The sequence below is a fragment of the Homalodisca vitripennis genome, chromosome 4, assembly GCF_021130785.1.
Source record: "Homalodisca vitripennis isolate AUS2020 chromosome 4, UT_GWSS_2.1, whole genome shotgun sequence".
NCBI lineage: Eukaryota > Metazoa > Arthropoda > Insecta > Hemiptera > Cicadellidae > Homalodisca > Homalodisca vitripennis.
This window is the reverse complement of record NC_060210.1, coordinates 173,604,590-173,622,553: the sequence shown is the minus strand read 5'-3', so window position 1 is coordinate 173,622,553 and position 17,964 is coordinate 173,604,590. Positions and strand designations below refer to the sequence as shown.

Below are 17,964 nucleotides of genomic sequence, written 5' to 3'. Positions count from 1 at the left end.
AATACAAAATAATTTAATCAAAAAAGTAAAGGATTTGTGGTGTAGTGATATCATCCAACGGATGGTAGCCAACGGCCACTCGATCAAATGCATAAACCAAATGTCCAAACCTGCAGCTCCTCTCGTACTGAGCACTGTTACTATTGCAACGACTCGTCTAACCTCAGCCTAATTACAGATATAAATTCAATTTTTGTAAAGCCTTATTTTCAAAATAGTGACTTCCTAAAATTTTTAAGCATAAATATCTGGGGGGAAAAAAAACATGATATAAAAGTCACAACTATTAAATTTTAGTTAGAACATTTAATTACAAATTCAACGATATCAATTTTAAGAAAATTGGTTATAAATAAGGGAGATAATGTGCTTTTAAAAACCAAGTATTAAACAATATCCACTGTCATTATTTGAAAGCACTCTTCGTGAGCGACAACCAGCTGCTTTAATTTTAACCGCTTTAATTAGCTGATTATAATGTTACATTGTTGAACTGCAGTCATAATATCCTTATCTAATGCAGGATTTAGGAATCTTTCGATTAAAATATAAGAAACTAAAAATGTTTATAATCTACAAAAATAATAAATTTATTTAAATAAGGCTGCTAATAAATCCTAAGTTTTTTATTTAAAAAATACAAAATCGAATTTGGACATGTGGGGCTAACTCTACTGATACAGTACAAAAGATATGCAATAAATCTGGCTGTAGCGATATTGAACATTGATTGTTGAGTATTGGACTGAAACTGTTCAGCCAACAGCAAACATTAACCGTTTAAATTCACAATTGTTTTGTACTGTATTTGTTCATTAGTTGTACCACCAAATTTCAACTTATTAAAACAAGCCATTTCAAATTTAAAATAGCTAATGAAAAGAAACAAAATGGCGGTTATTCGAGTAATTATGTAATTTTTTAAAGTTTTAATACGATATCTTGGTTTGCCTTTGGTCCAGAAAATAATACATGAAAATATTGGAAGAGAGTTCTGTGACACCCTGTATATTCTAATAATATTATAATTGCAAAAGAGCCTTTGTTTTACTTTCACGAGTAAACTATTTAACCGATTTGACTGCAATTGTACATGGACATTCTTCGGGTTGTAATGTTTACGTAATCTGTTTGGCTATTGATAAAGATTTTGACTGATCTCCAAAAATTTGATTTTTGTACATCAGGAAGCAACGTTTATCGGTGGTTCAAAAAGTTCTCAGAGGGCCGAGAAGATATGAACGACAAACAGAATGTCAAGAATAGACAAAAACATTGATGAAGTGGAGAAAATAGTATTGGCCAATCGTCGAATCACCGTTAGAGAAGATGCCGATATATATATATATATATATATATCGGCGATCTGAACATATCGATAGCAGAACATATCGATTGGCTCATGCCATTTGATTTTTACCATTAATTTGAGCATGAGATGTGTTTGCACGAAAATTTGTACAAAATTGCTCAATTCCGACCAAAAACTGCACATTACAATTTCTATTGACTCTGTCCGCGATGACCCAAATTTGTTATCCAAAGGGACATAACCGGTGACAAATCAAGGGTATTAAGGTTATGACGTAAGAAACCTAGCTCAATCATACTGACTGAAAGCTGCCGTACGAAGCCAAGACCCCTGAAAAAAGTGCACTAAGTTCAGACAAATGTGAAAGTTTTGCTTAAGTTTTTTTTTTTTTTTTTTTTTTTATTTGCAGGAGCGTAGTGCATGAAAGTCCTTGCCACATCGTAGAACTGTCAATAAGTATATGCGCAATTTTTGCGGGAAAAGCATGGATTTGTGGAAAAATAAAAATTGACTTTTTACACCACGATATCGCCCCCTGATCAGACATATAACAGTGCACGAATTTTTGTGCACGATTTTTTTTTTTTTTTTTGGCCATAAAAAAATTTTTTTTAATGATGCTGCAGCCACCCTATTCCCCAGATCTGCTGCCCCCATGGGCCCTTTTCTTGTTCCGAAACTAAAAAGACCCACGAAATGATGAAGCTATGCTACAATTGACGAGATACAGAATCGCATCAAAACAGGAACTGAACATGATAAAAAAACAACTTTTTGAAAGTGCTTTACTTCAAGGTATTGGAAAAAACTGTTGGCACACAGTGAATAATATCTAATAAAGATTACTTTGAAAGGGGACATAATTGAGATTGATGAATAAATAAATAATTTTTTGAATAAAAAAAAATAATTGTAATATTTTTTGAACAGACCTTGTATTAATATGGTTGTTTTTTTTTTAAATGTTAAAACATTCTTGGAGGTGGGATAATAATTATAACTAAGTTTCTGTTTCTGACCTCTAGATGAATATCTAGGTACAAACTGTTTTTTCACACAAACTCAAAAACTGTATTAGTTTAACCCTTAGTGTGTGCGCCGCCGTCCCGCACGCCAGTCGTTCGCTAGACCCGCCATATGTTTTTGAGCAACCGCACGGTATCCATAACCGCCACGGCAAAATCACCCGTTTTTGCATGGTCACATATTAAATTAAATAATTTTCATAAATTTTGAGCTAGAGCCTTTTAGTTTTGGTCTTTGTTTTTGAAGGGGGAGGAGATGTACTTTCAGTTGATGTAAATAAATTAGTACAGTTTTATTTTTTTTTTACATTTGTTTAGTAGTATGTATGCTTGTAGTAATTAAAAAAAAATCTTAACCCTTAAAGCGCTAATATAAATTTAACTGTCAAACGTTAAGATTTTTAAAAAATTTTTTTTTAATTTTCCAATGCTAATTTTTGTTTCATATTCCTTGGTATTACCTTTATAAGAAAATAAATAATAAACATGTAATATTACATATTTTTGAAGAATTTTATACGCACAAAAACATTTGAAATTTTGATAAACTGCATTGCAGGAGATAATGTACATAGGCAACACTATTTGACAGATTACATTACATTTATACAGGTTATTTTATAATAAGTAAATTGTAACTGAAGTTACTGTATAATTAGTACATAAAAATAAATAAGTTCAGTATAAGATTTAGAAATGTAATAATATGGAAATTCAACTCAAACTTATTTATACGATAGCCTACAAGGGGCATAGAAACAAATATTGTTATATTATAAACCTTATTTATTTAGAATAAATAAAACTGGACTTGTATGGTGAAACTGGTATAAAATACAAAACAAATAATTGAAAAACTAATTACACATAATAAATACAAAAATATGTTGATAATATTACTAACAAATTCTGTCAAAACTTGGATCATCTGGATTAGCCATTATAACAAAAAATTATACTAAATGTTAGTAAAAACAAACTAAAACACTATTAAGAGTAACAATGTACTGATTCAAAACACTCTTGTTTAACAATATAAACAGAACATACGACCAAAACACACACGTAGAACAAGCTGAATGAAACGAACGCGTCTGTAGTCGTATGCCGCGTCACAGGCCATACAAAAATTGGCGGCGATTGCTTTCAAAACCTCGAGTAGATACAGTACAACGTCCACCAACGGTGACAAAGCGTTTTTGTCTAGTCCCGACAGTCGAAAGGAACATCGACCTGCTCTCTTACGGAAGTTTTAACAAACTAATTCTTCGCATTTTCAAAAATAAGCTTATTTGCGTTTGTAGATGTTATCCGCGTTTTAAAGCATTGCAGTTTCCGCGTCTACAGGCGTTAGCCGCGTTGGAAGGGTTAAGTTCTGAGAGGTGCAAAATACACACTGAATAAGTAACTTGGGCTCAATAACGTTTTTTAAAACCTAAAAAGTACGTATTATTTTGAGCATATACTAAAAGCGTTACAAATATATTCCCACAGAAATTGCATAAAACAAATGTGTAATGTAAAATTCAAAAAATTCCACGGTAGATGAAGATACACTTTGTTACTCATAGAAACAAGTAAATTTATAAATCTTGTTTATAGTTGAAATGAAAGCAGAGCAATACAATTCAAAGTTAATATAAATATATTTTATATATATGTTTAAAAACACTATAAGGACAAAGGGGTAAAGTTCACAGAGCCACTATAGTGGCCCGCGGCGCTCAAGATACCGCCATACGGCGAGCCACTATAGTGGCCCATGGCGGTCAAGGTACCGTACATCTCGAGCCACTATAGTGGCTCACGGCGGTCAAAGGTTAAATAGTGTTTGTTTTTAGCTATTAAAGTGTGCTTAACCCATTGAGGAACCAATTAACCGTGATTTTGGCAAAAATGCATGCGTGTACACTAAAATATTAACAGAATGAGTTTGGATACGGATAAATTAGTCCATTTTCAGGACATTTTAGTCTGTTTGGATGCTCTACAAATTAAATAGTGTTTGATGGCTTTCCCCAAAAAAAAAAATACAAATAATCATTAGCATAATAACAAACAACAATAAAATATGGTATTTGCATTTTTTTTCCCCACTTTTTTGACTAATTTTATTACAAGCTCCTGAATTAGTTGTCTAGGAGATGAGATAAAACTGTTTGTTACATTTAATTGTTATTATTGAGATGATAATTAAAATAAACTTTTTACATTAGATATAATGACCATTAATTTAATTTATATAATTCACTTTGGGTCCAGTCTATCTTGATATCTTAATACGCTGTCCAAGTATCTGTCTAATTTCTGAAGTACGCAGATTGTCTTGTCCATGAGGTGGCGGAAGAACTAAAAACTCATTCAACAACTATAACAGTTTAACACTAAACATTGAGAGCATATGGTAAAATGTAAATGATAAAAAAATAAGCTATTAGTTGTGGTTCCAGTGGTGCAAACATAACAAATCGAAACAGAATAATCGCTCATAAGGATGCTGGAGGGCACAAAACTGTGATCTAGTGGAAAACACAAACAAATAAGTGATCATTAGCGTCTAGAAAGAGCACAACGAGTGCCACTCGGGCAAGATTATTCAGCTTGACCGCAACAAGAGACGCTCGGGCAAAGGCATGTTCCCAATGGGTTAAATATTAATTGATTTTAGTAATAACTATTGTAGTACAATATAAATGTATACAGATTATTTTATTTGAAACTGGTTTTCTTACGTGTTATAACTTAAATTTTATGTTCAAATGGTACCTTTCTAAAGGTCTTAAACGTTTTAAATATTATTGTTGAAACACATTTAATGTGAGCTAACCCATATAAATGAAACATTTAAATCTCAAATATAGCCTAATTACAATTTTTCAATATTCGCTCTGGCTCGGCTAGGACTTGTTTCCCCATTAAGAGTTTTAAATGGATGCCGTAATATATGGGGTTGGCGCCCTAAAACTTTAGTCCAACTTAAAAAAATGTACATACATTCAAAGTAGACTTTAGTGTTGATGCAATCCCAACTTCTCCCATTAGTGATCGGCAGAGCGTGGCGGGGTCTCCCTGGTATGAATATAGGCAAAAGTAAAGATGTCCTATTTTACCAGCCTATTACAGGCTTATTTTTGTGGGAATATAGACCAATTCTTATTTTTTTAATCTTTCTGGTCTACGCTCCCACTAGTTTCTAAAGCTGGAAAATATTAATTGAAATAGCTTATTAACCCATTGCGGATCAACGACGTGAGGGTGACCGCGGAGCGAGGCGTGGACCAAAAGCACAATGACGTGACTCCTCACGCGGATGACGTGGTACGGATGACTCATTTGTTTTGAACGCTTTATCGCTGTTATAAGCCTCGGAGATTATTATAGTCTGTTTCCTGGACTGGTTTCCTATCTAATCTCTGTGAGACTTGTCCAACAAATACTCCCCTCGTTATCGGTCAATAACGTTATTATTTGCGAACAAATTGTTTGTCTGAGGCGTACAGTCCCGTGGCGTTCGATTTTCCTTTGCCTCCTGTGCGTGTAACGTTTAAAAAAAAAAAATAAAAAAAAAAAAATGGGTGAAAATTTACGATCATCTGAATTAGATAGACTATTATTAGAAAGTGGAAGTGATCAAAGTGATATCGATAGTGTTATTGAGGATGGAGACGGTTCTATCACGCGTATTTGTCCACGTTTTCATAATTATCCGCGGATACTAATGTAAATACCATTGTAAATATTTTTGTAAATATTAGATTAGTTGTTTCTTGAAAGTGACAGTATATTAGAAACATTTTTTTATTGTGGTAAAACATTTGATCCGTCCTACATCAAGCAGCTACAACACCGCAAAAAACGTTAGTAAAAAATGTTACATATCTGTATTTTAAAATTTTTTCTAGTATAGTATACTTGTCTAATATGATCTGTATAATGTTTATATAACATAAATAACAACATAAACAAACAAAACATGTATAAATAGCGAGCAGCGCTAAGCAGGCAGGTATGGCGCGTGCAAACACTGCGGGTGCTGCGTTGTAATACGGATTAATTCGTACTCTAAGGCCCGCGCGCGCGCCGTTTTTCACGATCCGCAATGGGTTAAATGTAATTAAACCGTTATGTAGCCTATTAAATGCAACTAACCATTCTGTGTAAACATTGTTTTATGCAACACAATGCATAATTATTGTAACCACTATTTCAAATTTGTTTACATTTATAGTGCAAAAGCATAGAATATGCTTTGACAGTAAACAAACACATAATTTCAACCTTTTCTGCAACTGCTGTTGAGCACTAAGTAAGAAAATATCCAGAAAATAAAATTAAAAGTTTTAGTTACTTTTAAATGTACATTTTTAGCAAATATTAACTATTACATATAAAAAACAAAGTTACTATCTAACTTTTACTATAAATTTAAAGACTGCCCCATCTTAGTTTTAGTTGTCTTTTCTCAGACCTGAGACAGAGAGAGAAAGAGTGTGTGTGTGTGTGTGTGTGTGTGTGTGTGTGTGTGTGTGTGTGTGTGTGTGTGTGTGTGTGTACACAAGACCGGAAAATTTAAATTAAAATATCCATAAACATATTTTTAACATACTTTTTTTATTGTCCCAACAAGGCAAACTGAACATTGGCATCATATATATAATTCACTTGACTCAGCAGTGGAAAGCTTAAGAAATTGTATGTGAAACCATGTGTAACTGCTAGTGCATACACACATGTGTGTGCATGCACACAAACATTATACACACACAATATATTTAACTGGTCTAGTATATTTAACACCTAAAAAATGTACTAGTCTTTATTAAGGCACAATATAAACCCTAATAATCCAAAACAAAATGTGTGATTAATAAGGCCAGCAAATCCACAATTCTAAAATAAATTAAACACTAATTTAGAAAAATTAATACAGAGTTCTTGGCATAAGGGTACACACCACATTAACTTATTAGGGACTATTCCCTACACAGAACTTACTCTTGGGTAGGTAATGGTTCCTCCTTGAAGTAGCCATCTTGCATAGCTTGTTCTGAGGTGATTCGCTTATTGGGGTCCATCAGCAGTAGCTTCTGTAGCTGAATACAATCATAAACTTTCATACATGATTCCCATAAGAATAAACTGTTGGAAATTAACATTGCACTGTAATATTCATTAAAATTTAATAAAGTGTGTCACCTCAAGGGTAGAAAGTGACCTTGATTTTGAATTACTGTACTATTCATTGCAGTGGATATACCATTGACCCCTGCATGGCAATGGGAGTGTCCTATGGATCAAAGGGTACAGAGTATTTTATGATAAGTCTCAGTGTTATTCTGCTTGTCATGTTAACAAATCAATTTGCTGCAATATTGATTTTTAATGAGTGCTTACCAGTATTTCTATGTATAGTACCTTCATGTTTCAACAACCCTTAATATTAGTGTTTTTCTTTTGTTATTTAGTATAAACCTGTAAAATAAACATAAAAAAATTAATTGTGAAAAGTAAGGAAATATTTCTATAGAATGTTCTAAGGAAATATCATGAGAAATGTCCTTAAACAATGTTGTACAATAGTGCGTAGTAATAGTGTATAGATACAGCAGTTCTTCATCTTTTAGAATTTTTTTAAAACACATATTGGGACTTGTATCTCCTCCGAGACCTCTAGCAGGATGCCTCAGTATAACATTTGTTAGGTCAGCCACATTTGTCTAGACTCTTGTTCTAAAAACCACTGTCTTGAAAAGTCATCCACAAGAGAAATAGCTAATTATAGTCTGTGAGAGGTTTGTGCATGTTTATAAATAAGAAAATGTTTCTAAATAAATAAAATGTTTATTTATGAATTATTAATTATTGTTTTGTTTCACCAAGACGTTGGCATTTTAATTGTAGCTTTTACAACGTCCAGTAAACAGGATGTTGGCGCTTTATGCATAGTTTTTAGTTGTCCTCCAGATAACAGGACATTAGCACTATAAGGGTTAAGAAAGAGTCCAGTTCAAAATTTTATACAAATGCAAATAGATGACATCAGATGGATCTTTAAACTCTTGATTAGAAAGTGATAACACATCTCTATTGATTGTGAATGAAAAATAATAATTTCAAGGTAATCAGCTAAATGTTTATAAATACAATTTTTATTACTAAATTAACAATAATTATGAGACAATTTTTGACCAGAATCTATACATTATATGACAGTGAAATTTAATATCAGTTATTTTTTTAATGGTAGCTGAATTATAATAATGGTTATTAAAGCTATAATACTGAAAAATATGGCATAACTATTCACCATTTATGTATCATTTATGCTACCGTTGTATACACACTACCAGAATATTACAGAAATCTAGATTCAGATGGTGTTTGGATCTTATGTTTTAAATTTTATATAAATCCATTTTTTAAAGAATTTATATAATGATGTTATACATTACTTTTCTTTAAATATTGCATGTGCTATAAATGGTGACGCTATAATCAAATTTGCTGCATATTAAAAAAAAAAACACTATTTTGAACAGAACCTTTTTTCTGTAACAATGACCAATATTCAAAAATTAAATTGATGTCTGGAGATATTTATAAATTAGACATACAGCTTGAATTTAATTAATATCATACCATCCGTACAAGTTTTATAATAGTTTCACTACCATTTCACTCACAATTAGTATCTAACCTCTTGTAACTCTTGAACGAGAATTTCAGGAAGGATACAGTTTGTTTCATTTTGTTAACATCTTAAAGGCTAATTTTATTCAACCTAATCCATAAAAAATGAATTTTTTATTTTATATTTCAATAAATTTGATAAAACAACTGTAAAAAAATAATACCCAAAATCGATGAATTAATATAGATATTGCAAATTTTTACTAACATTATTATGCAATTTTCTCAAAATGGTACAACTGGATATTTTGCTTTAGTATAAGTCAGAATCACATAACAATGGTAAATGACACAGACCACTTAGATGCGACAGCAATCCTTTTTATAGTAAAACCAATCGTCACATTGGCACAGACTGTTCAAGAGCTAAACATCTAATGGGCTATAAAAATTATTAATCAAATAAAAATGTGCATGTGGTAAAAACAACAACAATTAAAATTACAATTTTCAAAATACATTTCTTGATATTAACACCACAACATACCAAATTTGGTCAAAATTAACATTTGTATAGTCACATCCAATGCAAGCATTGCATGTGCAGGTATGCACATACACTCTCCCATTAACACCATATGGTTTGACATTTTCAATAACCACTATGTTTTACTTGCGGAGGGAGGTGTTAAAAAATAGATATTGGCACTGAAAACTAAAATTCAAAAGCTTTACTATTACAATACTGTCTTCTATACTGTATGTGGAAGAGAAAGTACAAACTAAAGAATTAAAGTAACATACTGAAGGACATACCAAATTGAAGGCGCGAGTGTCCGGCTTGATCTTGTGGCGATCCATATACTTCACCAAAGAGCAGTTGGAGTAGCTGTAATCATTGATATCACAGTAGTACTCTTGTGTCTAATTATAAATGTAGTGTCTTCTATTCCCTGCTTAATTATTTACTATGCCTTTGTGATAGGGATATCTATCTCAATGTACTCTCTGGTACTGGCCAAGCTACTGCATAACACTTAGAAGAAATGTATTAATCTGGAGAAAATAAAACAACAAAAAAGAACAATTCAATTGTTTCTATATACTTTTCGTACTAGGTAAGTTATTACTATTAATTAGAATCAATACTTTTTTATTCATCCTGAACGTAATTTGTGTTGAATTTAGATACAATTGTGTGTTTAAAAAATACAAGAGTATTGCTAAACCATTATATTAAAAATATAACTTAAAAGCAATTAATTTACTTTTGTGAAAGTCTTGAAAAAATTCATAAATTTAATTATAATATACTTTTTTGTTTTCGAAAGGACAAAAGCTTAAAAATTGCACTTAGCCCTAAAAGGGCCTTTGCACTGCTTCCAGAATGACAGATATTGCGGATGGGTAAGGTTGGGGCAGAGACCACCTTCTGTTGAGATTATTTTTAGGCAAGTAAACTGCCTTTAATATATTGATCTACCCTTAATATATATACTGGTTTTGCTTCCAGTTGAACCTACCCTATGTACAGCAAAAACCTGTGTCACTTAAATTTGGGTAATCCTATAGATGTCCTGGAGCGGCACATCACTACCTGAAAATGTCGGTATATTGTGGTGCAAGAGTAGATCAATATATTAAAGACAGTTTTTTATATATATATATATATATATATATATATATATATATACAGGGTGACAATTAAGTCTGGAACCCCCTTTTTAATTTTTGAACCACAATAGAAAGAAATACCAAAGTTCAAACGTGCTTACTGGTGATAGTAACGCACACATCTGCCCAATTACCGACCAGATATTCCCTTTGGGGGACGGTCCACAAGGAGTCAGACAAAATTCTTAAATAGCAGCATAGGTCAAGTTTGGTATCAAATTAAAGGTCTCACTTAGCAGAGTACAATGCCGCAAACCGGACTTCAAAAGGTGGATTCATTCAGTAGTTATAGCTATTTGAATTTTATAACAATTTAACAATGTAAGTCAAAGTAAGTGTTCAAAATGTTCCCATCCCATCATCTAACAATGTAGTAATCAAAGCCAGGAATCAATAATTATTACCAATAACACAATTACTGTTAGAATGTGAAAGTGGCAGATTGAGTCATACACAGCATCCACAGAAACTTAACGTTTGGACAGGTATTATAGGAAATCAAATTATGGGCCCATTATTTATCAATGGTAATTTAAATGGTGACTCGTATCTAGCAATGCTCCAAAATGAGATAATTCCTGCACTACAAGCTGCTCTTGGTCGACAATTTCAAAGAATTTATTTCCAACAAGATGGTGCGCCACCACACACTTTGCTCTCCTTGTTAGAGAATACTTGGATACAATATTCCATCACAGATGGATTGGAAGACGTGGTGCAGTAGAGTGGCCTGCTCGTTCCCCTGCTTTATCTCCGCTGGATTTTTTTCTTTGGGGATACCTCAAAGATAAAGTTTATCGTACTAAGCCTCGAGATTTGGCGCACCTAAGAAATCTCATAGTCCAAGAAGCTCAAGATATTCCTCGTGACTACCTTCAAAATGCAGTGGATGGTTTTAAAACCGCCTAGGACATTGCCAGACGATGGGAGGGGAACATTTTGAACACTTACTTTGATCACAGGTACTTAAAAATTGGTGTTTACTTGTAATACTTAATAATTTACATTGTTAAATTGTTATAAAATTCAAATAGCTATAACTACCGAATGAATCCACCTTTTGAAGTCCGGTTTGCGGCATTGTACTCTGCTAAGTGAGACCTTTAATTTGATACCAAACTTGACCTATGCTGCTATTTAAGAATTTTGTCTGACTCCTTGTGGACCGTCCCTCAAAGGGAATATCTGGTCGGTAATTGGGCAGATGTGTGCGTTACTATCACCAGTAAGCACGTTTGAACTTTGGTATTTCTTTCTATTGTGGTTCAAAAATTAAAAAGGGGGTTCCAGACTAAATTGTCACCCTGTATATATATATATATATATGCAGGGTGTTCACAAAAGGGTGTCACAAACTTCTGAGGGTAATAGTATTTATTCATCATTTCAAGCAAAAAATGTCCTATAAATATAGGTTGAAAAATATGTTGCTTAGCCGCTAGCCGCCATTTTGAATTTTTTATAAACAATATCTCTAGAACTATTTAAGCTAAGGAATCCAAATTTGGCACATAGGTTTAAATAGATAAAAAGAAAATAAAAAACTGCGTTATTTTCTTTAATATTAACAAAAAGGGCGTGTATTGAAAATATTTAAACTCAAATCACAAAACACGCTGTATAGTTATAAAAAAATTACTACATACCAACTATTTGAGCAATTTCATTACAATTCCAACAGTACTTGTTTCAACTAAATCCGTCAGTTCATAAGCAAACATAACCAATTTAAAGGTACGCTTGCACAAGAGCAACAAACATTTTGTCTTTTCATAGGCACCAGCTGTTTTATATAGATTACAAGATACCAACTATTTGTCAATTTATATAACAATTCCAACAGTATTCTTTCTAACAAAATCCGTCAATGCTTAAGCGAGCACAACCACTTGAAAGACACGCTTACACAAGCCAAGAGTGCCAAACATGATTGCTAGGTTTGATTGGGAGAGATCTCTCTTGGACCGCCCTCTACATCTAAATTAGCATGCTTACACTCAAGGAAGATCATACGACAAAGCCCTCCATCAATTGGTATGCTGGGTTTAGAAAGCGTTGCTAGCAAAAGAAGTAGCCATAGACGTCTTTTTGGACACTGAGAGAGCTATTGACAGTATAGGCACTCAGGCGATTGTCAATGCGGACTTGAGACGTGGTATTGATTGATTGCTAGGTTTGATTGGGAGAGATCTCTCTTGGACCGCCCTCTACATCTAAATTAGCATGCTTACACTCAAGGAAGATCATACGACAAAGCCCTCCACCAATTGGTATGCTGGGTTTAGAAAGCGTTGCTAGCAAAAGAAGTAGCCATAGATGTCTTTTTGGACACTGAGAGAGCTATTGACAATATAGGCACTCAGGCGATTGTCAATGCGGACTCGAGACGTGGTATTGATGGTCAAATATGTGACTGGATAAGGGCCCTTACTTACAGACAGGGTGGTTACTACCACTCTTATGGGAGCAAGAATCAGTACAAGGACTACGAGGGACTGATCCCAGGGTAGCATCCTTTCTCCTCTTCTTTGGAACCTAGTTGCGCACAACCTGCTTGTGTCTTTGAACAGTATTGGTGTCTTTGCACATTGAGTTAAAGTCCGAGGTTAAGTACCTGGACGTAATCTTTGATAGGGTCCTAAACTGGGGATCCCATTTGGAAAGGTTTATTGCCAGAGGGAAATGGTCTTTGATGCAATGCAGACGTTTGATAGATGGGTCTTGGGGACTCAAGCCGAGGCTTTTGTATTGGCTTTATGTCTCTGTGGTTAGACCTGCACTTATGTTTGGGGTTGATGTCTGATGGCCAAAAACAGATGCCAAGATGGTGGTAGCAGGTATGGTTAGCATCCAAAGGATGACATGCCTTGCAATCTATAACTTGGGCATTTCCAAGTACGCCGAGCACAACTCTAGACTATTGCCTCAACCTCACCCCCCACTAGACATTGTCATTCTATGGCCAGGAGTGTCTATTGTCTTCAGCAGGCGGGACTTTGATCGGCTTCAGACTGCAACAGGGGGCACTGCAGAATTAGCAACCTGATTCAGGGAAATGCTCTACACATGATCTCTGATCAGAAGCCACAAAGATTTTCCTTCATCAAACATTTCAGAACTGTTATACCTTCTAGGAAGGCTTGGACGAAAGGAAAGAAATCTCTTCCACCAACAGAGCTTGAATGGTTTACAGACGGCTGTAAAACAACAAGTGCCACAAGCGCTGGAATTGTGGTTGTGAGACCATGTTGGGAGCTGGTGGTCCCTATGGGATCCTATCCCACAGTCTTTCAGCAGATCTCACAGCCATTTTGGAAGGTGCTTGTGAGAATCTTTGGCTGAAGTATAGGAGTAAGACGATTAGCATTTTTACAGATAGCCAGGCAGCATTGAAGATATTGGACTCTTGTGTGTTCACCCCTTAAACTTGTCTGGGATTGCTATAAAGCTGTTTCTTCCCTTACCAGAATCAACAATGTGACTAACGGGTTCCTGGTCATGAGGGGATCTCTAGGAACAAAAGAGCTGATGCCCTGGCCAACTTAGACTCAGTGTCCAATATGATGAGATCTCAACCTTCTGTGGTATTTCAAGGTGTGAATCTTTTAGGACTACCTTAACACTTAGAGTGCTAATCCCGTAATTTTACGGAACGGCGAAACTTCCGAAGAATGCTAATCCCGTAGTTTTACGTGGTTGTCATTTCAATTGGTATTATATTACATTGTCCGTATTTAAACGGGTTTTGCCTACTCTACAATGTTATTTGGGTTTTTAGTAACACAATTCACCGCTAGAAAGCGTCAGATGTATTGTATGAGCTTAATGACAAAGCAACTTCGGTCGCGTTGTTTACGTGCCGCTAACGTGACGTTCGTTGCAGCCGGCAGTCGATGTCGCAATCATGGCTTCTCGCAGCTTGAACTACGTTGCGATCAGTGATGTATTAGATAAAGATAATTTTATTGGAGTAGATAGTATTTTTAACGATTCTGACATTGATCCTGATTTAATGGAAGAAGATTAGACACATACTTCAGGTAAGAATAAGTAAGTCTATTTATCATATAAACATCAGTCTAAAAGCTTGGTTATGTTATTGTTTTCGTGAATCAAACTATAATTTGTATTATAATAAATTAACTTTATACAACTAATATTTTATTCTTATGAATAAAATAAAAATATATTCATATTTTACATAGTATATTATTATGTTACAGATGCTGAAAACAGTGCTGACAGCGAAAGTGATGCCGACGCATCAATATGACGGCATAGTTTTTTGTCAAAAAACTACAAAACATAAAAACATGATTTGTATTATTCAAAGGACAGTTTATATTTGTAAATGGGTCATTGTAAATAATTGTATGTATGCTTAGTTTAGTAAGTTAGATAAAAAAATTGTCTCAAAAAATAATTTTTTTTTCCAAAAATATATGTTTTTAAAAAACATTTTTTATGTGTAGTTTTTAAAAAAACCACAAAAAAATCTCACGTTAAAAGAAAGACGAAAGTAAGCTGAATTAAGGTATGTAAGTATTTTTCTCATACCTTAAATACTTTTTTTTAAATAAATTTTTGAAAACCACCAAAAACGCCCAGCATTCTACAGAGTTACATGTCATTTAGGGCCAGCACTCAAAGTGTTAAAATAGGTTCACGCTGATCATAAAAGGAGGTGGAGGCTGCATCCGGTTCTGAGAATGAGCAGAATGGTTCTACAGCCGCCTTCCCCTACGGTGATGTCTGACCTCTCCTTAAGTAGATCAGTGTTATGGCTCTGATTACGCGGACATGGTCACCTAAGGAAGGATCTTCACAAAGTCTGCATATTTCGGGAGGATCTGCTCTGCAGAATGTGTGACGATCAGGTGGAAACTACTGAACACCTGCTATTTGACTGTCCTGCAATAGCAAGAGAGCGCTATGTAATCTTTGGTAGTCTGGACAAGGGTGGTGAATTTCTCCAGGAGGACTTGATCGATTGTTCTCTGCAGTTTTGTAGAACTGTTGAAACCGTAGACTGGTTGGCCTCATGGTATACTTCTGGAGTGCGCAAAACGTCCTTGAGGCTTAATTGCAGTGGCCACCCCTTAGAGGAAGAAGACGTCTAACTTTTACTATACATTTAAATACTGTTATGAAACCTGTCTTAGTTGTCTTTTAATAGTTGTAGGCTTCTCTGAGCTGTGTATGTAAATATATTTTCTTGATCGGGCTAAAGGCAAAATCAATTATGGGACAAAAATTACTAAGACCAGAGTAAATTACCATAAATGGCCATAAATATACACTGTTTAACATATTTTCTTAATCATGGCAAGAAGGCAAACACAACATTGGCCTCAGAAAGTAACTCATTTAAATCAGAAGTGCTCATACAGGTGCAATAACCTACGAAATTGTGTGCAAAGCTGTGGGTAACTGCTAGTTATTATTATAGGAACTAACAGATAATCATCAGGTTTTATCTTGAGTTAAATTCTTGTCTGTGACAGTAGCATATTTTTATCTGTACTATATATCACGTTCTATATAGGTTCCTTCCCTTATTTGATAAGATCAATGCACAAGACAGAGATCCATAAGGTTAGACGAAATATGGATAAGAGACTAGACTTTACTTTTTATTTAAATTATACCCAGTAGAACTAATAATTTACTAAGACTGGTACATTTGCATTCTTCCATCCGTACCTCAACCTTATACAGTCACCAACTGTATCAAATTCATCCCTATTGGTGAACATTACACTTACTTGGAGCGTTTGAAGTCCTTCAGAAGTGTTGGATGCTCTGGCATTTTTCTAATATCTTCCCAATCCTTCTCAAGTGGAAATCCCATAACGTTGAATATTCTGAAACCATTTAGAAAACTTTCATGAGCTGCTATCTTGAAATCTTATGAGATGTTAAAAAATTATGTGAATCAATTGTTTACGTATCATGCTAAATGCTGTTGATCAATTAATATTAATCGTACAGTTTATTGCTCTCATTAAAATTTGAAATATAAGTACATTGATTTGTGTTCATAAAATATAAACAAACATTTAAAAAAGAAAAATACAAAAGAGTTAATTATTCAGTAAGTATATTATAAGAGAAAAAGTAAAAGAGAAAGTTTCATTAAAAAAAGGATACAAAACAATTATTTTCCTGTTTTTAATTTTTGCTGGTGTATATCTCAGAAAATATTACAAACATAAAATTTGTAAAATATTATAGAAAATTTAATTATGAATAATAAATTGTGATCTTTTAATTTTTCCTTCAGAAAGACTGTTTTAAGAAATTTGCTAAAAAGTTATACATAGTACCTATTATATCTTAAAAGTTTAAATAAAACATATTAAAAACTTAAGAGTGTCCAGCTTATTCTCAAATAAACAACATAGATCACTATTATAAATATAAACATATGTTATAATATTAGATAAATATAAACATGTATTTAAAGACACATCAATCCCCTCTCCTAATTTGTTTTATACATTTTACAGTGTAGTATTTTATTTAGATGTCTACACCAGATAAATCCAGCATCCATTCTGATTTTGAATATAAGACTTCCTTCTCTTTTTATAACTTTTCCAAATTTCTATATTGATTTTGCGTTGCTGTAATCTCTAGCTTGTACTCTGTCGCCAATTTTAAAAAATCTGCCAGCAAATGTTACGTTATTCTCTTCCTGTTTTTCTCTTGGGTGTAACAGTACAAAATGTGTTCTGATAGGTCTGCCAAACATTAACTGGTATAATGTTGAACCAGTCGAATTTACAGCCTGCGTTAGTTGCGTAAGTAAATAGTACAGTTCGCTTGTTTTCCCTCCTTTTTTCTGTATGGCACACAATGAATTCTTAACTGTTTGCACGAATCTCTCCGCTTGGCCATTTGATGATGGATGATGAGGGGCAGTAGTTTTGTGAATTACGTCATTTACCTTCAGGAATTGTTTAAAAATATGTGATAAGAATCGAGCACCAATTTTAGAGATTAATATAGCTGGGAGTCCAAATGTGGTAAACAGTTTTTGCAATTTCCTAACACACCAACATGTTTATGTAAATCCTTGTTGGTATTACTTCAACCCACTTGGAAAAAGCGTCCACTACAATAAAATAGTATTGACCATTATTAGGATCCGCAAAATCGATTTGAATCCTTTTCCATGTACCTTTAGGAGTTAGCCAAGGATGACTGATTTCCTTGGCTAATATATTTTTGTTTTAAGAAAACACTGTTTACAAGAGCGTGCAACTTATTTGATGTCTTTAGTAATACTTTTCCACATACAGTGACTTCTAGCTAGAGCTT

The 17,964-nt window shown here is 33.8% G+C and overlaps 1 protein-coding gene across 1 annotated transcript in view; it reads right to left on the bottom strand.

The window, feature by feature from the left end:
• The window catches only part of LOC124360670 (cyclin-dependent kinase 8), a 39,732-nt gene that overhangs the window by 8,629 nt on the left and 13,139 nt on the right, over window positions 1-17,964 (bottom strand). The window contains exons 7-9 of the mRNA XM_046814489.1: window positions 16,407-16,505; window positions 9,784-9,856; window positions 7,333-7,430 (exon numbers count right to left, since the gene is read on the bottom strand). Coding sequence (XP_046670445.1) covers window positions 7,333-7,430; window positions 9,784-9,856; window positions 16,407-16,505 — 270 coding nt within the window. The remainder of the gene's footprint in view (window positions 1-7,332; window positions 7,431-9,783; window positions 9,857-16,406; window positions 16,506-17,964) is intronic.